General features: G+C 31.2%; 1 protein-coding gene across 7 annotated transcripts in view; it reads left to right on the top strand.

The window, feature by feature from the left end:
- Positions 1 to 27,090, top strand: part of LOC126735107 (protein daughterless) — a 104,487-nt gene that overhangs the window by 3,512 nt on the left and 73,885 nt on the right. For all 7 annotated transcript variants that reach the window (XM_050439025.1, XM_050439029.1, XM_050439026.1 and 4 more), the window contains exons 2-3: positions 17,106 to 17,152; positions 17,207 to 17,467. In XM_050439025.1, coding sequence (XP_050294982.1) covers positions 17,106 to 17,152; positions 17,207 to 17,467 — 308 coding nt within the window. The remainder of the gene's footprint in view (positions 1 to 17,105; positions 17,153 to 17,206; positions 17,468 to 27,090) is intronic.

Here is a 27,090-nt window from a genome sequence, read left to right as displayed (position 1 = left end):
TTCTCATGAGGTACTGTGTCAAAATTTGCTTCGCTAGGTCAAGAAATGTTGCAAGGGTTCAAACTTCTTCTGAAAGGCAGAAGGAGACCTGGTTATAAGCTTAGGGGTCTCTTAAAAAATGCACTGATACTAAGTTAAATGCTAGTGCACTGAATAACTATTATTGTACTGAGCTAAAAATTTATCAAATGGCATACAGTGTAACACAGACTTTAAAGTCTTTATAAATTCAGCATTTGTGCATGAAATGTTTTTTGTCTCCCCAATTAATGTTATTGAAATTAAAGAAATAATTTTACAGTTGAAAAATAACAAAGGTTTAGGGTGGAACGGAATTTTGTCTAAAATATTTAAACAGCTTCCTGATAATGCTCTTAAAGCACTGACATAGGCTATAAATATTTCTTTTGCTACATCAGGTGCTTTTTCCCATTGTTTAAAGGTTGCTAATATTACCAATTTTAAATTTTTCACTAAAAAATAATGTATTGAGTTCTGCTTCTTTTAATTTTTTAGACAGGTTTTATCTAAAGTTAAATGACCAACAGGTTGCAGCTACACTGTTTAATGACTTAAAAAAAGCTTTTGATTGTGTTAGTCACTGAATATTGTCGCATAAGTTGGATATCTGTGGTTTCAGGGGTAAGGCAGTGGAATGGTTTCATTCATATTTGAGTGATATCACTCAGTCTGTGTGTTTTGATGGTGCTTCCTCTACCCAGCAAACCTTGAATGATGGTGTACCTCAGGTTCGGTTCTTGAGCCAATTTTATTTTTGTTTTATGGTAATGATTTTTGAGCCAAAAGATTTTGGGGATGTGTACTTTGTTTGCGGATGATGCTACTGGCCTGTGGAGTGATGTGGATGAGCACATCCTGGCAAAAATTGTTAACAATGCAATGATCTGCCTCTAATTAAAACTTGGTGCAACTCAAATAAACTTTCTTTTAATATCTCAAAAATCAACATTATCTGATTTAAATGTGACTTGGGACCAGTTTACTTACTAGAACTAAGGAAGCACTACACCAGATATTTAATTCTTAGGCGTTCAAATAGATAAGATACTAAAATTTCAACAACATATTGAACAACTGGGCAGAAAATTTGTATTAAACTTTTTTGCAATTAGGATAATCTCCAATAAGGTAGGACTAAACAAGCATTTTTTTGGCATTAATTGAATCCCATTTATGGTATGGCCTATGTGTTTTGACTTCTTGTTCTAAACACTTAATGCATACATTATTTGTGTTTCAGTAAACGGCAATTAGGTACATGAATAACGCCAAAGCAACATATTCATGTAAGACTCTCTTTGTTGTAGACAAAATTTTAACAATCTCATCTCTTTATATTTAAAACAGTATTTTTAATACACAAGAAATATGGTGGCAGTTTGAGTCAGGATTTGTTATTTTACTTCACAAAGCAGATAGGTACATAGGGTGCCATTGCCCATTCCCAGATCAGCCCTGGTGCATGTCTCTGTTGGGTATAATAGTCATCAACTATTTTTAACCATTTGCCTATCAGAATAAGATAAATTTCTTAGGCTTATATATTTAAAAAGGAAGTAAATAAATTGCTTGCTGTAAGATCCTATTATGTTATTGAAGAATATTATAATGATACCTTTTAATGTATTTAGTTCTTACTGGTATAAGTTTGACTATGTTTTTTTTGGAACTTTATTTATTAATTATTAATTTGTGGGTATTTCATATATTTTTTGATATTTGTTCTCACCTATTTTTATTTTTTTGTTTTATACAGCTTAGTTCGCAACAACAAATGTTTAGAATGATAATGCATATTTTGAATTTGAAGAATAAAATAGAGGAATTTAACAAGATCTTATTAATAAAAATTGTAGTGTTAGTGGTATTGAAAAAATAATATATTTTGAGTTTTAGTATGTCATATAGTACATTTTTCAAACTATGATATATTTATAAACAGAAAACAAAAAAAACCTTTATTCAATAGAAATTAAATGGCCCAAGTTATGGAAACTATCTGTGCTTATCAACCTAAAATAGTATTGACAACTGTTATTAGTGAGACTAAGTTGTTCTTAAAGCCTTTTAAACCATATCATCATGATTAATGAACTGTCAACTCAAACTTTGATAATTCTTTTTTGCAAATAGTATCCATTTTGATATGAGTTGTCTTGTCTAAAGATTAGATAATCCGAGATGTAGAAGTTATTGTTAAAACAAACAAAAGATCAGAGATCATTTATACAACAGATTCAAAAATACTTTTTTACTTTTTTTTTAAATATGATATTTTGCCACAACTAAGTCATAGTGACATATTGGAAATGCTAAATAAAATATATAAAAAAAATAATAATTGTTTTTGCCTCAACCAGGTATCAGTGGCTTTTAAAATTTGTGAGTGTACTGGAGTTACTAGTGCTTTTTTCATTTTTTATCATCTCAATTTATCCACTAAAAACAAGGTTTAATGTCCTACTGTTTAGCAGAAGGAAAGACATTAGACTTTTTAATGAGTTAGTTCCTTTTTGCTACTACTATTTATTTTGCAGGGTTAGGCAAGTTATTCTCATCTTTTCTGCCTAATAATTTATAATTCTTAGCAGTCTTTCAAATTTAAATTCGCCATCATTCACCGTTCGGACACAATGTAACCGATCTTTAAGATAAGAGCTAAAAAAATTTATGGCATTTGCCGAAAAACCATAATAGTGCAGTTTTGCCAAAAGCATTTGGTGATCTATGGTATCGAATGCTTTACTTAGATCTAAAAGAGTTAGGCAAGTTATTTCCTTTGAATCCTCTTTAAACCTGATATCATTAACAATACTGATAAGACTTGTTATAGTACTATAAGATTTACGAAATCCTGACTGGCAATCAGGAATAATTTTTAAATTATAAACATAGTCAGCTATTTCGTTATATACGTGACGTTCTAAGATTTTTGAAATGACAGGCAGAATACTTATTGGCCTAATGTCTTTATAATCTGTTGGACAAGGTATTTTTGGTAAGGGAATGAGTATCGCTTTTTTCCAGTCATCGGGGAATTGGTTTTCTAAGATGCAGGAATTTAAAATATTGACTAATGGCTTAAGACAAAAAGGAAGACATAGTTTAAGATCTCTAATGGAAATTCCATCACCATCTATTGCATTTGACCCTATTTTATTTATAATATCGACAGTTTTATTTTCAGTTATAAGACTTATATTAAATTCTGTCTCAAAGTGACTAAATGTATTTGAATTATAAAAGTTAAGTTTTTCTAATGATGTTGAATTAGTAGGGCCCACGGTGTTCGAAAAAAAATTATTTAAGTCCTCGGGTAAATTGAGATTTTCAGGAATAGGGTCAATCTTTTTTTTAGTAAAATTAAGTTTTTTTGCTTTGTTCCAAAATTCTTTACCCTTTTCTATAGACATTTGCTTGAAAAAAGTAATTTTTTCGCGATTAATTGCGTGCTTAGTATAATTCTTTAATTGCCTGTAATATGACAAATTCACGAGAGTTTGTTGTCGAGTATATTTTTTCCGAGCTTTGTCTCTTAATTTAATTAGATGTTTAATATTACTCGTTATCCACGGCGTAAATGGTCTATCCTTACATAGTCTTGTTTTAAACGGAGCGTATTTATTTATTAAATAGGAAATATTATTGCTAAGTAATGACACTTTTTGATTAATGTCAGAAATATAATAAATATTATGCCACTGTAGCTGCTGGGCCTCCTCCCCAAATGAAGTCATGTTAATACTATTGTAGTCCCTGGACCTAACAACTTTTTTACATAATTTAGATTTTGGTAAGTTTAAAATCGCTTGAACTAGATTATGATCAGATATGGACTCCGATATACAGGTAGATTGAGAGCTAAGACACTCGATGTTACTGCTAGCTACAATGACGTCAATAAGGGTATTAGACCGATTGTTGATTCTAGTAGGGTTATTAATCAGTTGCCGAAGATCGAATACTTCCAAAAGATACTTAAAGTTTTGAGTTGCTGCAGTTGGTCTAAGTAAATCTATATTTAAGTCCCCCATAAAAATTATACTATCATAGCATGGAACAGATGTAGTAAAAATTTCCTCAACAAGTTCAAGAAATGTAGGCATGCTAGAAGAGGGTGGCCTATACATATTTACTAATAAAATATTTCTTTTATTTGCAATAAACCTTATACTTAAATACTCAAACTCATCAGTTATATGGGGAAATGTTACTAAAGAGAACTTAATGACTTTCTTTGCATAAATACCAACCCCGCCACCCCGCCCATTCCGATCTTTCCTTATAAAATTATAATTAGGTATGTCAAAAATCAAGCTATCATCATCTGGTGTAAGCCAAGTCTCTGTAACTCCCAAAATATCAAAGTCATATTCACTGGCATAATTTAGAAATTCATCGAAACCGGTTTTTATGGAGCGAAGATTTAAATGAGCAACACTGAAATTGGCCTCAGATTGCCGATCCTGCAGGATTTCAAAACTATCCCCCATTGTATACGTCAACCCTTCGCCACCCCAACCCGTGCCAAACCGCCCCACCGCCCCATCCCTCCAAATTCCATGTCATTCCACAAAAAAATGCACAAAAAAAACAGTCGATTATATGGTAATATGCAAACATATAATAAGAAAAAAATGTGGCCTGATGGTCTCTAAGTTTTATCCACTTCCTACCGCGCAAAAAATCAGATGTAAACAAAATAATAATATTCCAAAAGTATTCCATATTATATTATATGCCCCCAAAAGATATTATTTATTTTTTTAATTTATTATAAACATATTGCTCAAGAACTTTCGTTATAAAACTTGTTAAAATTTATTCCTATCCTAATTACCATAATTAAACCCCCTCAATTTAATAATAATAATAAGAACAATAATAATAACAATAATAATAATAATAAAACTTGACTTAAAATTGAAATCGCTACTAATAAACAATCAATTTTTTTTTAATTTACCATGAAGTATTGAAATAAACCTGACATATACAAGAACAGGATAATTTATAATGCAAATTAAAATTATATTAACATATAATTGTCATACAATGAAGAACCCCTAACAGCATAATAAGACCCCTGACCTGCATAAAGCATAATAAATATATTATTAGAAGGACATACCCCAAAAATCCTGAATCCAAGTAAAAAGAGGGAAAACACATCACTTTTAGTCACTAACGGAAATCATGTTAGCACTAATGAGCCCCTGAAAGTCTTCCTCTGAACTCACTTGATGTTTCACACCATTAGCCATGACATAAATTTTGCCCCGGGATGTCCAACAGGAATTCTTAAAATGGCTTCTTACAACCTTAAACAATTTTCCTACCGCAGGATTAAGGACTTCGGTAATTAAAAGTTTATGTCCCTTAAGATGTTTTTTATTGTAAAAAACATCGTCGCGGAGCCACCGTTGGCAAAACGAAACTATAACTGGCCTGGGTTTGGTATCAACGCCGGTGTTTGAGTTTATCGTTTTTTTTTCGCCTAGACGATTTAAAAAATTTATGTCGCTTTTTGTAATTTTGATGCCAATATTAGTGTTAACTATTTTAATAACTGTTGTATACAAATCTTGTTGTTCATGTATGCCATGTATAAGTAAATTGTTTTGATTTGTTGATATGGCCGCCTTGTCTGCTTCCATCTTTAGTTGAGCTATCTCTGATCTTAGGTCCTGTAGACTACTAATGGTAGATTTTTCAAACTCCAAAAATTTTTTCTTTAGGGTTGCACTTATATCTGTATCGTCAGATGGGTCTGTAGATGTCGATTTAGCCTTATTTTTCGAACCAAGATCCTTTTTAAAAATTTTAAGTTGACTGTCAAACTTTACCGCCATTTCTTCTAACCTATCGTTCAGCTTCTGAATATCCATTGAGTTTTTGTAGGAAGTTTCTTCGTTTTTTGATTTAACCATAATTTGTTGTTCTAACTGACACTTGCACAATAGGTTACTATAACTTTTGGAAACTATTTACTAATTTAAACACCAAAATTTTGGAAAAAACTAAGAGACCAAACGATCTTGCTATTCACTCAGCAGCGCCATCTATTATGTGTCAAATCAGTGTATCATGAGTGTATCTAGTGTATCTAAAATCAGTGTATCATTTTCAGAAGCTTTAATGAAAGGATCTGAACTGCATGATAAGAGGTATTTCTCACTGCACTTATACAAATGGACAAAACATCTCCTTTGTTTCCTCTAAATACTTTAATATCTACTTAATAGTACCTCAGTTTATGAGATACATGTTTATTTCTTTGTTTTCCTTAAGGATTTTCTCTTTTTGGATTGTCTGAGTGAAAAGTAACCCAAGTCCTTTATTATGTTTCCCTAATAAATGAATGTATTCAATGCTTCATTTATTCTGTTCTTTTTTTTATTTAAAGATATTGTATAACACAGTTACTGCTATTTAGTGCCTTTTACAAACATCTACAAACTTTTAGGATAACATTTTTGATTTATATTAATATTGTAATATTTATGTTGTTAAACCAGCATTCTTTTTAAGTGATTTTCTATTTTGTACTTACTTAAGTGGTTAGCTGGAATTTGAATTATGCATTACATAGTGCATATATTATGATGTATTACAGAGATTATATTCCTTACAAAAATTCCAAAAAGAATTATAAGTGTTTTGATTAATGGCCACCCATCAATGATTGATGCATGTCAATCAAATGATGTAATTGAAATATTGCTCTATCTTTGAAATAAAATAACTTTTCTTTAATATACACTGTTTTTTGTGCCTGTGAAGGGTTAAAAATGTGATATCTAGTGGATTTGTGTTCTATTAGTATTATTCATAAGCATCACTAAAAACTAATCAATTTTTCGAATGCCCTATAAAGTTCATATAACCAAACGCTCAGTTCATCCCTTATTCCTTATTAGCTTATGTGGAAAAATGGCCGCAGTTAAACCGATTTTATAAATTGTAATTTAAATAACGTAATCTCGAATATAAAACGAGGGGATTAGTCGGGTATCCGTTATTCTCGGAAAGAAGGGGTCAGGGTAGCCGAAAAATATGATTACAATGAATGGAAAGTGGCCGAGCGAGCGCGTGCCGCTTTGTGATGATTGTGGTGTGCCCGGTTTTTATTCTCCACGTTGCCAGATCGCACATTATTTCCCAACATATTGAATAAAGTAATTATTTTTAATGGGATATATATATTTTTAATTAGAACTTTTTTAGTCTCAGGCACTTAATCATAAAATATATTATATGACTAACTGGATGTCGTAAAAAATTATTTACTAATTGATTACCGCATTTTTATAATTACATCATAAATAATATGTCGTATAACTAAACTGAAAAGTGAAGAGATATAATAATTAAAATTTATTATAATAATTATTTATTCTTTTTGTGATATTGACATCTGATCAAATAATTTTTCAATAACAATAAATCTTATTCTTACCAATTCAGAAGAAAGCACATCAAAATATATCCTTTTTTTTCATATTTGTTCGGGATATATCAGTTAATAAATCATCAACTTTGACCCCATTTAACCATGTTCATCTGAGACTTACGAAGATTCCAGTGTGAAAATGATACCCTTATATAATTATTTACTGACATACAGTAATTCCTTTGCAAACAATTTTATTTCAACCAGATAATTAGAGATTATTTTAATTATTACTATTTATTTTTATTATCAACCACCACCTTATCTAGAAATTTTATCTGGAATCAAAAGTATCGATTTCTAGTAATAAAATCAGCAATAAAATCTAATAACCACATCAAACATTACTTTATCGAAGATTTTATTACATCCTGACCTCCTACCTGCAATAATTAAATACTTTGTTTGAAAATGTAGGAGAGGCATGAATGTCATAAAATCTACTTTAAGATCATTAAACTCAAAATTCACATTTGCTGATAAAAATCTACCGGAATTGTTTAGACTTTTTTTTAATTTTTTTATCAGTAAAAAGTTATTTTTTGAGTTTGTTGAATATTAGTTGTTTCCAAAACATCTTATTTAGTTTATGTATATCAGAAGTCTATTACTTAAATTCCCCCTAAATAAATAATTATTTTTTTTTCTAAGCAACTTAATCCTAGTCTTAGTGTGATCATTGCATTCTTCCTAAGGATATATGCTTGCTAATTTCACTTTTAGGATGCATCACTCGAATTTTGGATTTCATTTGTTATGTTTATGTTATTTGTTGTTCCATCCTCACCTCCCACCTGAAATAATTATATGCTTACTTTGAAAATAGGAGAGGCATGAACATCATAAATTCTACCTTAAGACCGTTGACTCAAACTCAAAATTCATATTTACTGTCAAAAATATACTGGAATTGTTAAACTTTTTTTTTTAAACATTCTCATCAGTCTTTCAAGTTGTTTTTTTGTTGTATATAAGTTGTTTTCAAAACATCTTATACAATTTATGTATATCAGAAGTCTATTTCTTAAATTCCCCTGAATAAATAATGATTTTTTGTTAAAGATTTTAATCCTAGTCTTGGTGTGATCATTGCATTCTTCCTAGGTATCTATGCTTGCTAATTTCCCTGTTAGGATGCTAATCACTCTCCTTTCAGTCCGAGAGAGATTGCTCAATTAATCATTTTCTTTACTTCATTATTTTTTAACATTTTCTTATGGATTATTTTTATGTCAAGCTGTTAGATGCACTTTTTCTTGCTGATTTATTTATTAATTATCTGTTATTTCATTGATCTAATTTTATTCTGATGCAAACCACATACATTTTACTTATTTCACTTAGTAAATCTAGCCCTTCATGTTTTTTTATAGATCTAATATGATAGATGGTTAAACACACTAATTGGTTTTAATGCAGCCGACTCATCTGAGTATATTTTGACAAATTTTTTTGAGCAGCTCTTTACCAATTATCCTGTTGTTGCTACTTGCAGATTTAGAGACTATGGCCAAGCTGATGCAATAAATAAATTTTATGTTTGTCCTATGGATCTATCAGTATAGCAGGTAAAAGCAGTTACCATATCATGTTTCTATTGTTTTGCTAGTGGGCATTCTCAGGTTGAAATTTCATTTATTCTTACCTTATCTTAAATTCAGATCTGGCATCTTTTAAACTAGTTAATAATTGTTAATTAGTACCTTAATTGTGGGTATCATTATAGAACTTTTTTGATCCTTTCAATTACATCATAAATCATGATGGGAATATTTTTCTCTCTCTCTCACTCACGTCTATATTAATGTCTATAAATTATCCTTAAAAAAATTTTAGATAGAAGATACTAAAGGAGTATCTAAGACGTAGTGTTTTTTGTATCTATGAAGGATGATATGGATGGCCTAGTCACTACTTCTGGCGAAATCTTTATGCAGAAGACCACTAATTCCAAGTCCAACAGAATAACCAAATATGTAGCAAACCCTAAATAAGCTACTCAATTTGCACAGAAATAGTTATTTTGTGTTTAAGTGATTCTGATTGAGATGCATCCATAAGAAAATGTCACCCTGAATTCTTATATTTATTACAGAATAATTTTCAAGAGAGAGTTGCTTAACATTTTTACATTACACATCCTGAAAAAGCAAAAAAAGCAAGAGAATTTGTTTCGGTAATCGTAACCACCGTAGCTCGTTTCTAGTTGGCCAAGACGGGACAGATGTTCAGATGTTTTGAGTTCGGGGTCTCGGTCGGCAGAGAAAAGAAGTGCGGCGACGTTGCCGGTGCACTTTTGTTTACCGCCCATTATTATCCCCGAGGGGTGTATCGGACCCTTTTTGAACCTGAACCGTTTTATATGGGGGATGCAGGGTAGCATACAGCTACAGGTACAGAGGTTTTTCCTTCTTGATGCTTTGATTTTGGCTACCTGCTAGGGTTCCGGTTGTAATGGGCCTTTTTTGTGGGTGTGAACTTTGATATAGGGGTTCATTGGGAATTTTGTTAAAAGATTTGGTTATTTTATAGTATTATTGGACAAGCTTTATAATGTATCACATGATATAAATATTGGAGTATAGCACTGGGAATCGAGTTATATGGTTACTGAATGTCTTCATGATGATAACATGATGTTTCATTACATGTTTAAGAGATCCATTACTTTTAATTTATATGTGGACGAGGCTTTAGAGCATGTTCTTCCTACCTAAAATAATTTTGAGGTTGTATTGCCCCGGAAGTAGAAGCCGCAACTTCGTTATTTTTTAATAAGACACGCTATGTATTCTACCAAGTAGCAGATTCTAGGGAAAATTCCAAAACAATTGATAGGTCATTATTATGAAAAGTTATAAAAGGAAATGAAACACCATATTCTAAGTACATTAACATGGCTTTTTTGTGTTATCTAATTTTCTTAAACTTAACCATTTTCTCCAAATATACACAAATTAATTTAATAATAAAACTTGCGTTGATATTATATTTACGAATTTTAAGAAATCGTTTGAAGGTGAAACAGTGTCATAGTTAAAGTTCTCCAACAAATAAACGTAACCTCTTCTCTCCATCACTAATTTTATTATACTTGTCAACCACAGAAAATATTGTAGAAATTCATGGTGTTGGGTCAAAGTTTTCGAATATTTAAGCCCGTCAGGTGTACTACAAAAATCCAATTTGATGATTATAAACGTCATGCATATATTTTAAGGCCCTTATGTTTCCAGATGATTTCAATATATTCTTTGAGATTGGCCGAGACTGTAACCAAGTAACACACGATAGTCAAATAAACGTTTATTCTTGGTTTACAGGGTGTACATTTTTGGTTGAACTTCAACGATAAATATCGGATAACCGGATGTCCGCATTGTATACGTTGAGGAATCTAGTATTTTGTTAATATTATGTTTGTGTTATTCACGTTTAACAAGAATATATAATAATTGTATATTATTCCGTGTTAATAATATACAATTATTATTTTATAAAACTTAAACGTACAAAATACGTTTAATAGAATGAGCTTCCAAACAAATACACTGACCATCAAAAAGACGTTGAATTTTTAGTTATAGAAAACCAGTATAAAACCTTTATTTTAATCGTTAAATAATTGTTGATATGGAATTTATAATTGATTTAACCTTAAATTGTGCTATATTGTACCGGGTGTCGAGGAACTCTACCGACAAAGGTAAAATGAAAATCCTGCAGTCTCCCTCTACTTATTAATTAAGCATTTAGTTATTTAAACTTCCCTACATGTTTTGGACACAGTGTCCATCATCAGGGGATAAAACGTTTAAAATTGGTATTGGATATACAACCCAGGGTTTGATTCCATGTCACCAACCTATTTGTTATTATTGTTTTTTTTTTTAATTTTAATACAATTTTAATAAAATTGGCATTCCATATTTATACAACAAAAAAAAGCTTTAAGAATCCTAAGAAATTTAAAACACACAGACTCATGTCGACCACACTTTAAAAATGTAAAAATATTAACCTTCCCTGCAACATATATACAACAGGTACTCCAATATGTAAAAAGCAATATTGCTAACATATCTACTCACCAATCAATTCATATTCATGATACTAGAAACAAAAATCAAGTTATTCCCCAACATAGACTAACTTTAACTCAAAGAAATTTTAAAATATTATCCATCAAACTTTTTAATTGCCTGTGAGATGAAATAAAAAATCTGCCCTCTAATAAATTTAAATTCACAATAAAAAAAATCTTGCTTCACATAAGTCCATATAACAACGTTCCTGGGGTTCGACTGGGGTACATGGTCTGCAAACTAATGCCTAGCCTAGTGGAGCCACTACTAACTGTATTTATTCCTATTTCGTACTATTTATTTATGTGTTAGTATATTAGCGTTTTATACAAGAACAAATATTAAAAAATACATAACTTATAAATAACTACAATATTTTATCCCTATATTACTAAGTAAAATCTTTTGTAATTGATTTATTACTTCTTAGTGTTTTAAAAAATATATACAGTGTGACCCATTTGTTTTCGGGTCACCCTGATAAAAAGTTTATTTTTGGTGCGATTTTGCTCGGGTTTTTTTAAAATGTTAGGTCCAGAAAAACTGCATCATTATAACAAAAAAAAATTCTGCCATGCAAATTCCAAGGCCTACTAATGTCAGTTTTTAAGGGCCAAATTTTAAGAAACCATGCTAGGCATTTTATAGCAAAAAATTGTGCACACCACTGGATTCGGCATCCCCCAAAACGGCCTTAAAAAACATAGAATGTATTATAGTTTCTACTGTACAATTGTAGTTGTATTTTTTGCAGATAAAGATTCATTCATTCTTTACTATTCTCTACCGACAAACTTTACAGAGTGATTCTCCAGCAAAAAATAAGAAAAAACTTTTTATATGAATGTATGTTCTAAACGTCTTACTTTTGGATCGACAGGGTGTTAAAAATTAAAAAAACAAAGATTTTTTGGTAAATAATTTTACTACCAATGTAGATATTTTTTTTTAATTTGTAGATGTGTTTTATGCATCATACAAGAAAAAAAATTAGCAGTGGCGTCCGCAAGAGGCTTATCATAAGTATTTTTTAATAAGAAAAGTGCACCACTGCATTTTTCTTCAAGGATAATTTTTTTTTTTTAAATCCTTGTTTAATGTTAAGCAAATTTGTATTCATATTCATTTATATTCAAGTTTTTTTATTTGAGGCCCTGTTTTTGCGTAAATTAATAATAGACCATTTTTGGAATGGTCAAATTGACAATATTTTCTCAACAATTATTTTTTTTAAATGAATAATAGTGAAATACGTTGTTATAATGTGCTTATTTACTGAAATGTTTTATTTTTACACTATAAAATATATACGTGTATGAAAAGTATATCATACACTACACAGAGGCATATATGTGATATTGGGGCCATTTAATCAAATATTTCAGGTGTAGTGATCAAGTTTAAAAACTAGATATGTAAATCCTGTGTCAATTTTTTTTAATTGCCGAAATGTTCTGCCTTTTGTAAACAGAATAGTATATGATATACGTATATTCTACAATTTAATAAATATACCTTGACCTGGTGAAGAAGTGCTGAGGTGCTGTGCCTTGTAATAAAAATATTGGCGAATTTATCCACATAAATAAAGGTTTACCTTTAGAAAGAAATTCTTATCAGAAAGATTAAGGTGTCATTTATAATTCTGCACTGGCAGTTACTAAAGCACATTGAGTGTTTTATTTATAGAACTATGAGGAACTTTAATCTGGATGTATGTTTGGGATAATTAGAGAGCCCGGTTGTGCCTAAGTTGGATTACGATTGTCTTAAATGGTCTCGACTATGAGGTGTTTTTGTATGTTAAAAAAGTTGGCGATTACCCTAAGAGATGTGGTTATTTGACATTGCTTTTATTCAACTGGTTAACAATAGAAAAAAAAAGATTACAACCAAAAATGTATAGGTCAATTTAGAATCAGAGTAAAAACTTTTTAAAATCAATATTCAATGATACCAAAGCTTTTTCCTTTATGTTCTCTATTTTTATCATATGTATATGTTGTTTCTCTTTTAATATAAAGGTAAAGTGTGGGATGAATTCTTTTAATAATTTTTTTGTAATTTCCTAAAGTTATCAAAAATGGAGCTGCCATCTTCTTGCAGCTCAGTTCAACACTTCTTGGGAGCATACTTACAGACATTGTTTTTCACTTGATACAAAAATTCTCTTTTTTCTTAAAAACAAACTCTACGAAGCTATTATATGCTCAAAATACCTGCAAGCATTACATCAATCCTTAGGGTTATTCTGACTGAATTAACGTGGTCATCACCGTCCATTATTATTCACACGGTCCGTCGGACACAGTATATGAAAGGGAAGACGGGACCAGAGGAGGTCCAAGTCTGCTAATGAACGCCGTATCTGAATATGTCTTCTCCAATGCGTCCGGAGACTTTGGTCCGTTCACGGTCCACGAATTTACTTAAAAGTGTCACACCAAAAGCCGTTTGGACGCCCGCTCTTGCGGAAAATGACCTTATAGAAATTGCCGGCGGATTGTGTAAAGTCCGTGTATATACGTACAGTTAAGGTAATAATTGGCTTAAATTAGGATTATTATAAGCAGTAACAATTCGGTTTTAATTGAATATATGTAGGTATAGGTGGGTATTACTTTGAAGTTGTTCTCTAACATTTGGGATTAAATTTCCAAATAGACATTGAAACATTATTGATTTAGATAGTAGAAACTATACATAGGTATAGTAATAATAAAGGTAGAAGATTACTTAAAGCAGAATGTTTGATTGAATGAGTTATTCATTTTAAAGTAACTAAATCATCATTTGTTGCCAACAAAAATTATACAAGCCATGTCACAGATTAACAACAAATAATTGCTTAGTGGGTGCCTGAAAATATTTGGATATACAATCAGTATTTTGCAACACATGAAAATAAAATGCAATAATTTTATTTTCTTAAAAAAAATTTTGAGATATTTAAGACACTTTTGATCATCAGGAAAAAAAATGGTTATGTATTGCTCAGTGTAATGAAGAAACCAGGTTTTATAATCGGTTTAGAAACTACTCATAAAATAATGAAAACTGCAAAAAATTATTTTAAACAAGGCTGGCAAATCATAAGCGAGGGTACAAATACTATATTAGAAATAAACAATTCACCTTTAACACCGCAAATAAAGTAAGTGAAGAGTGTAATTCTTTCTAACCCCTGTAATTTAGTAAAAAATAAGTGAGACCCAGGAAAAGACACAATTCTATTTAAAAACATTCTTAGCATTCTAAGCTACTGTTAACTTTAGTACCTTTGTTCTTCCATTTTAATGGAAAACATCAATCTTGTCACCTGTGTATAAATTTAACTAGTTCTAGAAAAACTGTTTAGTAGACCAATCTCTCTTATAAACAATTTTACAAACATTTTTTAAAAGCCGAAATAGCGTCTAAAGGGAAAAATTATGAAATCTTGAGCATCCAAAAACATACTTTCTAATAAACCATTTAGTTTTACTGGAAATAAAAATACTAAAGATGCAGTTTTTTAACTTAATATTATTATAAATGCGCAAAATAAGAAAAATTTAACTGTGTTTATAATTTTAACAAAGGCTTTTGACACAGTTTCCCATAATATGCTTTTATATAGACTTAAAGAAATTGATATAAGAGAAGGACCATTGAATTTGCTCCAAGTTGTTTTTCAAATTGGGCGCAGTGCGTTAAAATAAATGATACCTTTAATGGATCTGAGTATATCAATATAAGTGTTTTCTGGTAAATAATAATAATGAATATAGTTTAGAATATAAATAAGATACATTTCTAGAAAGTAGTATTTTAAATACCAAACTTAATATTAATATAAATGGGCAAACAAAAAGAAAAATTTGGTTGTGTTTATGGTTTTGACACAATTTCCCATTATGTACTTATTAATAGACTTAAAGGAATTGGCCTAAGAGGACCATCCAATTTGCTGCAAAGTTGCTTTTCTAATTAAGTACAGTGCATTAATAATACGACTATATTGATGATAAATATAGTTTATAAAATAAATAAATGAAATTTTTACAAAAAAATTAAGAAGAGAGTAGTATTTTAAATAGCAAAATCTCCGCCAAAGATCAAATTCCTGCTCTGAATACTAGGAACATACCTACACTTTCGGGACTTTAAAATGGTCCGATAATCTAACTCAGTTAGACGGAACGACACGCCGAATGCTGACCAAGTTTCGATGTCTAAACACGAATGCCGCAACAAAAAGACTTTAATTATCTCATAAAAGCGGGCATGGTAAACATCTACATGTTATGCAGAACCCAAGAGCAAAGTCTGAGACAACGACTCCCTGAATCGAACGATACATTATTGAGATTGGTAGCCCAGTAAAAACCGAGGCCATATACCTCTAAATCGGCAAAAGAGAGATCTCATCATCAACGAGCTGCGTGAATGGAGCAAGCTCTACATCGCAAGTTGGCAAAGAATCTACAGCCGAATAATGTTGACACACATTGGCGTGGTGCAGAGACCGAGGGTTTCTTTATAGCCATCCAAGGTAAAGTAAAGGACACGAAATAACAAGAAACACTGCCTTCAACTTGAAATCGAAAATAGATGCAGATATTATAATACATTAGCTGAGTCGATAGAACATATTATTGCATTTTGCCAAAAACTTGCAGAAGTCTATCAAGGTCGCCACAACCAAGCTGCTAAAATTATTCTCCAACGTCTTCTTCAATGGTCTTCTTGAAACCTGTCCACCATATTATAAATACGAGCCACAAGCAGTTGTAGAAACACCCACCCAGGCAGTTGTAGTCGGATAGGACCATTGACTACAATAGTCCTGACATTGTCATTACCGACAAAAAACAGAAAGACTGGTCTTATTATCGGCGTAGCAGTTCCTCAGAACTCATAACCTCAGCAAAACTGACACGAAAAAATCACAAATTATCAAAATCTAGCTATAGAAATGAGGCAAATCTGGCAGTCGAGCAAAGTCTTTACAATTCACTGGTAATTTCGGCAGAAGAAATAATATCTATAAAGCTCTCCAAAAACACTCAGGACATAGAATTATCACCGATCATTATAACGCATATGCAGAAGGCAGTATTTAATTCTCCAAACCTATCATAGTCCCAAAATTAAATTCCTGAATGGTGCCTGAGTGGGAGGAACTGAAGTTTTTTCACTAGGATACCAAAATATATCTGTCATGAAAAAACATAATTGAAATATTAAAGAAGAAAAAGGCCAAGTCGAAATGTAAGCATCCAGGTTGTCCTATCCTGCTCTAACACTAATTTATTTTGTACTAGGTTATAATAACAGTAATATGAAGGGGTAAAAAATAAAATATCCGAGTCTTTTTAGAGCAGAACTTTAAATGAGATAAACACATATCTAGTCTTGCACGACTCTTGGTCTTGTGAAGCCCTAAACCAGACAGAAACCGTTTGAATATAAGGCTAGTTAAATGCATCTAACAAAAAATATAATAATATGACAAAATATCAATAATCAAAAATTTGTCTTAAATTGCTTAATTTTTGTTTCAGAAAAACCTGGATTTCAGAGTCCCTATGCCTCAATCGATAACGGAATGGTAAGCCTTACAATTTTGTTTTAAACTCTTAAATTAATAACTTTTTATTCACAGGCTTACGCCTTAAGCCCCACCGGTCCTGTATATCCGGGGGGTCCGGGGGCGAGCCCCACGCAGGCCGCGGGGGAGCCTTTTGCGGCGGACAGCCCCTATTTTCCATTTGGAGCGCGACCCGGTAGCCGTCTCAGTCCTGCTAAGGCGAAAGTAGCTGGTGGCGCCGCGGGCCCCACGGGGGCTTTGGCCAGGGGACCTAAAGACGAACCACAACAGCCTGCGGCGGCTACCACGTTAGATGGGCAACAGTGGACGACGGTGGTAAGTACAGCATACATATTTTGAAACTATATCAACAAAACCAAATAAATCTAATGATAGATTATCAATTGCCACCTGGAACTGCAGATCTTTAACTTTTAACCCAGACCAAATAAAATTCAAATAAGTATTGCCTATTTTCATAAAGAAAACGTTAAGCTTTTCTGAACCTTAATAATTAACCTTGATAAACAGTTACCAAAAATTGAGTTAAAAAAGCCAGATAACAAAAAGCATTTGCCTTTAGTTTACAGGAATAAAATAAAAAAACTATTAATCGTGATGACAAAGTTAAAAAAGTTACACAATTTAAAGTGATAATTAAAATATCCCTTTAGAGCCGCCTCCTCTTTAGCCACTAACCATTTTCTTGAAATCTTTTTAAACGTATTAATTCAATTTATGGCTCTTATCTCATGAGGAAGATAGTAAAAGATTTTCTTTCCCGTATAAAAAAAAAAGAATTTCTAATAGGCTCAGAATGTAGGATATATAACGGTGAAAAGATATCATCTAGTAGAGTTCCAAAAAAGCTACTGTAGAATATCATTTTTAACTATAATGCTTGCTGTTTCTAAGATATACAGGGTAGCGCATCGAAAACGAAACAGAGGCATTGGAAGTTTTTTTTTTGAAAAACGCTCAGACCCTTCGATTTTGTTTTCGAGGGGGACACAAATTTGTTAAAAAGTTACGTTAAGACGTGCAGCCCCCTGGGCGGAGCGTGACACAATCCCTAAAATCTTAAATGGAAAGGGGGGTTGAGTGATACCTTATTTTAAAATTTTTCAATTCCGTTTATAATGATGTAAAATTAATGTACTTTCTGAACATTTATCGATTTAAAGCTTAAATAAAACTAATACATCAATACATTAAAATTTGGCAGGAAAGTAGTTATTATAATAAAGATAATATTATTAATGAACTGACCCGTCAGGCAAGTAAATTTTTATAAAAAAAATACCACCATGACTCTCCATGCAGTAATAAAAGATTTTGCTCAAAACGTTGCCACACATTTTGCAAATATTTGAGGAGTAATTTGCAAGCACCCATTCACAATAATTCTTTTCCGCAAATCTTCTAGCGATGTTGGCTGAGTAGCATAGATTTTGCTTTTTAAGTGACCCCACAAAAAGAAATCCAAAGGTTATAAATCTGGCGATCTTGGAGGCCATTCAATAGCACTTCTTCTACCAATCCATCGATTGGGAAACGTCTGATCTAAATATTGTTGAACACGTAATGCATAATGTGGTGGAGCTCCATCCTGTTGGAACATCAACCTATTCGCAATGTACCATCGACCATTCTGATTTTCAACTATGGCATCTATGGTTAATGCAAGATCTATGACGTCTTCCAGTAATTCCAAATACATTTTACAGGTTAAATTTCCAGGTAAAAAAAATGGACCAATCAAATGATCGGCAAAAATATCGTCCAAATTTAATTTTTGTGGCTGCTGTGTATGTACATCGTGATCGCCGATCAAAGTCGTCTTTGTTAAGTTCTTGGTCAAGGTGAATTTTATATGGATGAAAACTATTAGGAGGCCTCTAGAATATGTTGGATACTACGTCGACTTATGCCACACACAGTATCTAATTTGCGGGTACTCTACATAAACTTGCCCTAAAACCACCACTTCTATTGCTTCGTTCCTTATCGGCTTTTCAATGTTGCGTTTTTTATTTGAGACATCCATTTTTCCGAAATTTAGCTAAATTCAGAACGAATAAATTTAATACGAAATTTAGCCGAAGTTCTAGAACATATTTGCGATGCAAGTTACTGTTCTCATATCGTTCATTAAATATTTGGGTGGTTTTATTAGCGCACTGATTATTTCCGGAAAAAATTTCGATAATTTCAACCCTTTCGATGGTTAATTTATGTATAAAGCATTAAATGGTATTTTAGCAACAAAGTTTGGTCGAATCAATCCCAAACTATGTACTAAATTCTTATTTAAGTCAAGTCTAAATATACTTTATTTACTAAATTTACAAACTTGTGGTAAAAGCTTCATAATCCTAGAATTTACAATACTAGTAATTATTTGGTTAAACTTGAAAACAGGATACAGAATCCATTTTGATTGTACATAGGGGCATATTTCATATTATCAAAGAAAAAAACTAAAAAAAGAAGAAAAGAAAAGGCAAGAACAAACAAGAATAAAACAAGATTTTAAAAAAAATCTGATCTACAGATACATAATTAATTTTAAATATTAAAATGAGTCGTTAACATATCTCTTCAATGCTATAGTAAGCTTTTGGTAAGATTCATTTCTTTAGTTCCATCCTAAACTTTTTAAGGTTTATAACAGTCCTAATCGAAAAAGGAACATGATTAAATATTTTAGGACTAATAAATATAAGAGAGTTTCTCATAAGTGAGGAGGTGGGGATTGGAAGAAATAAGTTGTTTACTTGTCGAGTATTATGACTGGTGCAGGATGGTGGACTAACGCACTTATGCATGAGTTTAGCAGTTTCCAATATAAAGAGTAAGAAAACTGTTAAAATTCTTTCAGCTACAAAAAGAGATTTACAAGAGACTCTCAGACTAACACCACAGAGATACCTTAATGCTTTTTTCTGAATAGTGAAAATGACATTAAGGAGTCCCTGGGAGCACAAACCCCAAAATGGCAACCCATATCGGATATGAGAGTCTATTAAGGCGAAATAAACTGAACGAGCAAACAGTCTTCCCAACTCATGCCTGGCAACCCTCACTGCAACAACCAGAAGAAAAGAGTGTGACCGAAACTATTTTAGTTACCCTTTGACATATTAACTCCACTGCAAGTATGGACTACTTCTTCAATCAGAAGAAAGTTTAGCAGTGAGGCCCAAATCATGGTGGTGAAACCTCAAACTCCCATCAATGAAGAGGCCCAGAAATCGACAATAATGCTCATCAAACAAAAAACCGTCCACATTACACTTTGCCCAGAACAAAAGTCTTATCAATATTGAATACAAGCTGATTGCAGATGCACCACTCTTTAATTTTGTGAAGGACCTCGACTATGAGAGATTTAACTACTTTTTGATCTTTGTTATGCCACAGAATTGTAGTATCATCGGCAAACTGAACCACTGGTCCATGCAGTGGTAGAGAGCTTATTAAGTTATTAAAGTATAATAAAAATAAAATAGGACCTAACACTGACCCTTGAGGTACACCACATTTAAGGTGTGCTATCCCTGAAGAGAATCCAGATTCAACCACCCTCTGGGTGTGACCAGACAGGTATGAGTTCAACCACCTCAAAGTCATTCCTCTAAATCCGTAAAAATCAAGCTTTGACAGCAGTATTCCATGATCTACACAATTGAAAGCCTTGGACAGATCACAGAATACCGCTGCTGCAGCCTCCTTGGAGTTCATAGATAGATACACACCGTCCAAGAATCTGAAAATGGTATCCTGCGTGCCCTTAGATGACGAAATCCATACTGATTAGGGGACAGCACATTGTTTTTGGTCAAAAAAGAGACAATTCTCTTTTTTGCAAGCCGCTCAAGAATCTTAGTAGGTAGGCAAAATGGATTTGTGATGGAAGTTAGAGGGTTGGTCCAAGCTACCACCTTTATGAAGAGTCAAGTACAAGACACTCCCGTCTTATCTTTCTTTAATAAAAACTTATTTTGCCTCAAAAAACGCTCCAGTAGACAAAATGATTATTTGAATGAATTTATTTTCAATAACAAAATGATAAACAAACCACACACATGGTTTGTTGTGTGAAGAAAAGCACTTACTTATTAAATAATTGTTTTTACTACAAATTTTTCTGAAAGTAGTACAAACTAATCTGATGTACCTATTAAAGTATACTCTTTAAATCAATAAATCTCCAAAACGACTGAATTAAGTACATGAATTTTAAATCATTAGAAAGGGAATTGAAAGGCCTTTTAAAATAAATCACTCGACTCCCTTTTCCACTTAAGAGTTTAGAGGTGGTGTCACTCCCTCCAGGGGATTGCACGTATTACCGTGATTTTTTATCAAACTTGTGGCGCCTCGGAAACAAAATCAACGGATCGAGCGTTTTTCCAAAAAAAAAACTGAACTGCCAGGAATTGCCTCTGTTTCGTTTTCGATAAAGTGTCCAGAGTCTTGTATTTTACAAAGAACGAACGGTTATTGTCTACATCAAATGTAGCCGGGGTACAAATCAAATATAGCCGTACATATAGCCAAATATAATACCTTGTGCACATGAACCCCAAAGACAAATCCCATACGGATATATTTTGGGACTACACAGCACATTATACAGAATTTTTCTTACTTAATGCGAAATCTTTTTCCATTTTCAAGGCGTCTTGATGATTTTAATTATTTATTTAGTAAACTGTTTCCAACAGGTCAAAGCCCAATTAATGGAAAATCTATAATACTATTATATATTAATAGTTTATATGGGTTAACCCATTTTACATTATTTACACTTTATGGCTTTCATCGAGTCAGATCATGACAATGTACTCCTTGATTTTCACATTTTTCCGATACCTATATATATTTTAACGTCTTATTATTTCTATTAGACATCTCCAAACACGTTGAAGATAGTTGACACGACATTCATAGAATGAATATCACAGGATAAAAGATATAGTAATTTCCCAATGCTGCTTATTCGAATAATAAATCCCAAGTGTGAAGTAGCCACGTTTTGTGCAATGCGCTTAACTCTCTAGTCAATATAAAAACCGCATTCATACTCTTTGAATGAAACATCTTTACATAGGTTTTGGTTATTTGGTTTTTGATTCGGTTATAGAATATAGCTAATCATTTTGAGACCTTAAGTCCTAGCTGATTCCAGAGCGTATAAATGTATAAAAAGATTTTACGCATAACTGTAGTCAGTGTTCTAAATAATCGATTTTCTTCAAGCAATGTGCGCGGGCTGTAGCTCTGCATTTTAGGACACATGTTTAAAGTAAAAAAAGTCTTATTTTGATCAAACAATGCACTAAAATATTGGCACCGAATTTTGTAAAACCTTGTATATGGATACAAAATTACTGGATCTCAATTATCATCAAAGTCTAAAAAACTAAATTTCCTTAGAAATCCCTTTCCTTATTCTTTTTACTTCTGATCCAACCCTTTGTCCTGTGAGATTTTAGGTTAATTAGATCCAGTTTGATCATGAAAATAATACTCTTCTTGGCTCTTGTTATTTTATTTAGGTAAAATGATTTTAAAAACTCTTAAAGGACTCATTCAATACTAAAATTTTTTGAAATCTAGACTAAAAGGATGTTTGTTTTTATAAAATTACTTTTACATACTTAGAAGTTTTTTTCATAAGGGTTTTGTTGATTAATTGTCTAATATAGATTTTATTCTTTATGTATAGTCATTTTACTCTTATTTAATACATTGTATAAAATATGATAAACTTTAAGTAAAAGAAATAACATAATAAATGTAAGGTCCCCAGAGTTATATTAATAAATGTATACTCTATACAGTCTTCTTCCCTCTAAATGCAAAGCAAACAAATAATATTAAAATTTGTAAAAGAAAACTTAAGCATTTTATCTTAACAACTTTTCTTCAGACTTTTCATAAAAGTGGAAACTTTTTAAGAGGACTAATATAAATTAAGATTAAACGTAGCCCTAATTAAGGGCTGCTTCCATAAAGACCAGCTTCACTGATGCAGTTTAACTAAAATTAATTAATTTTATGTATAGTAAAATGTATATTAAAAACTTACATAACTTAATTTTGACAATTTAACAACCTTGAATGGTTTTCATGAAGTTTTATTGGTAGGTTATATTATTAATTGCATAAAGTTTTTAGGGTCTAAGACAGAACGTTAATGTAAACTTGCCACGGCTTCGTTATACTAGATACCGGAGGTTAAAAACTTGTAAACTAACAATAATAATATTTTTTTTTTAATAAAAGAGCAAAAAACACATCAGATTATATATGAATATAGATGATATAATTTTCTCTTATAATTTTTTTTATATTTAATTTATTATTTTTTAGACTAAAGAAGACTAAAACAATAACATCAAGGTGAGTGTGACTTAGGTAAACTTCTGGCACCACTTGTCACACTTTCCAATTATTTTTTTAACATTATGTCTTAAGATTTTTCGATTGCTCAATGATAAGGCTCGACGTTGGGCTGATGTATTTACTGTCTAAATACGTTTTTATATTCAGCATTTCAATGTCCCTTTAAAAAAAAAATTAAAAGAAAAGCAAACTTATTATATAATTTTCTAAAAAAGATTGCTTCAAAATTAATTATTTATATATTACACTTGGTACAATTAGAATATTACACTTATTTATTTAACAGAAAAGTTTAAAAACAGTAAATAACAAAGATAGTTTACATTTTACAAACATTTAGTTATCCTTTTCTGCAAGAATTTTTCCTTAATGAAATAATATATAAAAGTTGTTACTCCAATATATTTTTGAACATTTTTCAAGAAATTTGAGCTAAGGATTGTGCCTATATGGTGGGTCATCAAATTTGGTCAGTCTTTCCTTAATAACTCTATTCAAGACGTTGAATGCTAATACCCACAATATTATTAATTAAACCACTTTTTTTGGTCTATGTTTAATATAAGAGCATTCAATCGGCTCTAGTTCAGTATTTACTAAAGAATTTAATTCCTCGGGACAGTCCCGTCACAATTAAGAAAAGAAGAGAGTCCTGTTGAGCGTCAATATTTAGATTCTATTTGGTACTTTGACACACAAAACTTGCTATCAGTTAGATAAGATTTCATCCAGTCAATCATATTTATATTAGCTCTAACGCCCGTTTTAGAAAGTCATGAGCAAAAGCTTAGAAAAATCAAAATAAATTTTTTGAAGAATTTTATTCAATCAACAATCACATACAAAAAAAACTGAAAATCTGTAAATCTTCTAATATTTTTATAAATCATTTTATATTATAAAAAATATCCTTTTCAGATTCCAGAGCTTTTTTATAATTTGGAATGTATGAATTTTATGAATATTTTTAATCCCATATATCCTGCTAACGAAGTCGTTCAGTCTCAAGTCGCCTTAGAATTACCAAAGAATGTACTAATTGGCACCTTGTATATTGGCTACCTTTGATCCTCATAACTAAAAAGACAAATGATCTATGATCATTAAAATGCTGATAAGCTTCATAAATTATATGCCTCATCACAAAATCATTTGTTGTTTATGCATTAAATTCCTGCAATCGTAAGAAACCGGCTTTTTCAGTTTTAATTCCATAGTATAAATAGTTAACATATGTAGCTAGTTACATGATACGTTTTTATATTTATTTAAAAAAGAAAATCATGTTAGTGCAAAGGACTTCTGGGTACATTAAACTCTTGCCTACCTGAAGAATTTTAATAATTTACTTAAATAATAATTTTTCAGTTTTATTATTAACATATATTTTTTTTTAATTCCAATAATGCTTACCTAAATAATACATTACATTTATTGCACTAATAACCCAGCATTACCTTGAAGCTTTCATAAATGTGCCATATTTGTTAATTAGAATTAGGAGCAATTTATATTCAAATGGCGTATATCGTTTAATACTAAATAAATAAAGCAACTTAGGATCTTTTAAAATAAGATACACGTACTCGCCACATCCCTATTATAGCGTATCTCAAGAAAGATAATGATTAACCGGCAACTTATGACACAATAATAGCCGGCGATTATCGTTATTACAAAACCAATTTAAATATCTGATACAAATTGAACGTTTTAATAAGCTTCGCTTCGTAGTTTTCGCATTTTTCGAAAAGTACTAATCCGTGAAAAACTTCCTGGAAGATTATTGTTATTACGTCGTCGTAAATGCGGAAAGAATGTTAACTGGAACGAGGCGCGCAATGTCATTTGTTATTTCATGTAGTTCAATAAATTTCATAATTAAAAGCAGACTTTAAGATTAGAGAAGTAACTGGCCTACGAATGGTGGCTTGCATAACCCAATATGATTAATATCTTACAGTTTTTATGGTGACATAATAAATAGTACTTACACCGGATTTAATACCATCTTAAGAGAAAGAAGTCCTGGGGGAAAATTGAAACCAGTTTGCGAATTGGACTTTATGATCAGTCACTTTAGAAAGTAGTAAATGTCAGTTATTGGATCAGAATTTCTTGGTCTTTTAACTGAAAATATAGCCTAGAAATAAGTAGGTCAGCTATTATAGGTTTAACTTAAATATAAGTTATTTACTAAGTTAGCATCTCTTCCCAACAAGTGTATTATTGTCTCTAATGAGATACAAAATGTTCTGAAACAGTGTAGGTATTCATTGTCTCCGCCATTATGATGGTATATTTTCTGACTCCTGGAAGTTTTTTTGTTTCACTTATATTTAAATCTGAATCAAGAAATGGACTACTGCAGTTTTCATATTCAATATTCAATTTCAAAAGACTTTAACTGCTAAATTTACCAACACTGTAAAGAATGTGTAACTGATTGGTTTATTGGTTGCTTTGTTATCCCATTGTTATGTTGTTTGCAAATGTTCGCATACGGTCTCAAATTATATTCAACAATTTACGAAGCACTACATTGATTTAATAGTTTGGATCCGAAGGTTCTCCAGGTTCAATTCTCATTCAATTAAAGTAAAATATATACAATGAGGACGCGCAAGTTGGAACAAATTCATTTAAAATTCAGGGGTGTGTTTCCGGCCTCAAAACAATAAGTAAAGTATTAAAAGAATTTGAATACCGACTTGGTTACTGTCAGGAAGTTAATGGTCAATAATCTATTTTAATTTTTTTATTTTGTTTTTTAACAACAAAAAATAAAAATTAACGTGTTTGAGCGTTTTTTTCCAAACACATCCCTGAATTTTAAATGATTTTGTTCCAACTTGCGCGTCCTCAGTGTATATATTTTTCCTAGATTTGTAGTTGTTTTTATTTTTTATAATGAAATATATGTGAAATGTATTGAAGTTCATAACAGAGTCAATACCGGTACACGATGTTGTTGATTTTTATTTTTGCCTTAATATCTAAGTGCCTATTAATTTAATTAAGTTTTTGAGATTTGGAAATTATGTGTCTTTAATCTACTAAATTCGTGATAATCATTATCACCGTGAGTATATCATTTATTTTTAATAGTAACTTTTTTATGTTAAATGAGTTTTCTTAACTTGAAAATTGATGAATACCACTACTGTATCTACTACGTAGAGTTAAACATAACATTGAACTCTAATACCTATTCTGCTAAAAATAATTAGTCATTTAAACCAGCATAATTACCATCTGTAAATTCATAAATTTACACAGTATAGTAGATATTTTAGGTGTAAAAATTATGAGAACATTTTTGATTACATTTCTTTACTAAAATACTTGTACAATTCAAGACTAGTATTCTTGGGAGATTTCAACATTCCAGAATATATTTTATGAGGAGGGTGCACACCTGTTCTGTAGGGTGAATGGTTTGATTAATCTATTAGAATTTTTCGACTGGAAGCAAATAAATATAGTTAAAAATAATCAAGGGAGGCTTTTAGATCCTGTGAAAAATGTCACGATTTTTTAATTGA

Source organism: Anthonomus grandis, chromosome 4 (assembly GCF_022605725.1).
Source record: "Anthonomus grandis grandis chromosome 4, icAntGran1.3, whole genome shotgun sequence".
Taxonomy (NCBI): Eukaryota; Metazoa; Arthropoda; class Insecta; order Coleoptera; family Curculionidae; genus Anthonomus; species Anthonomus grandis.
This window is presented reverse-complemented; position numbering and strand designations above follow the sequence as displayed.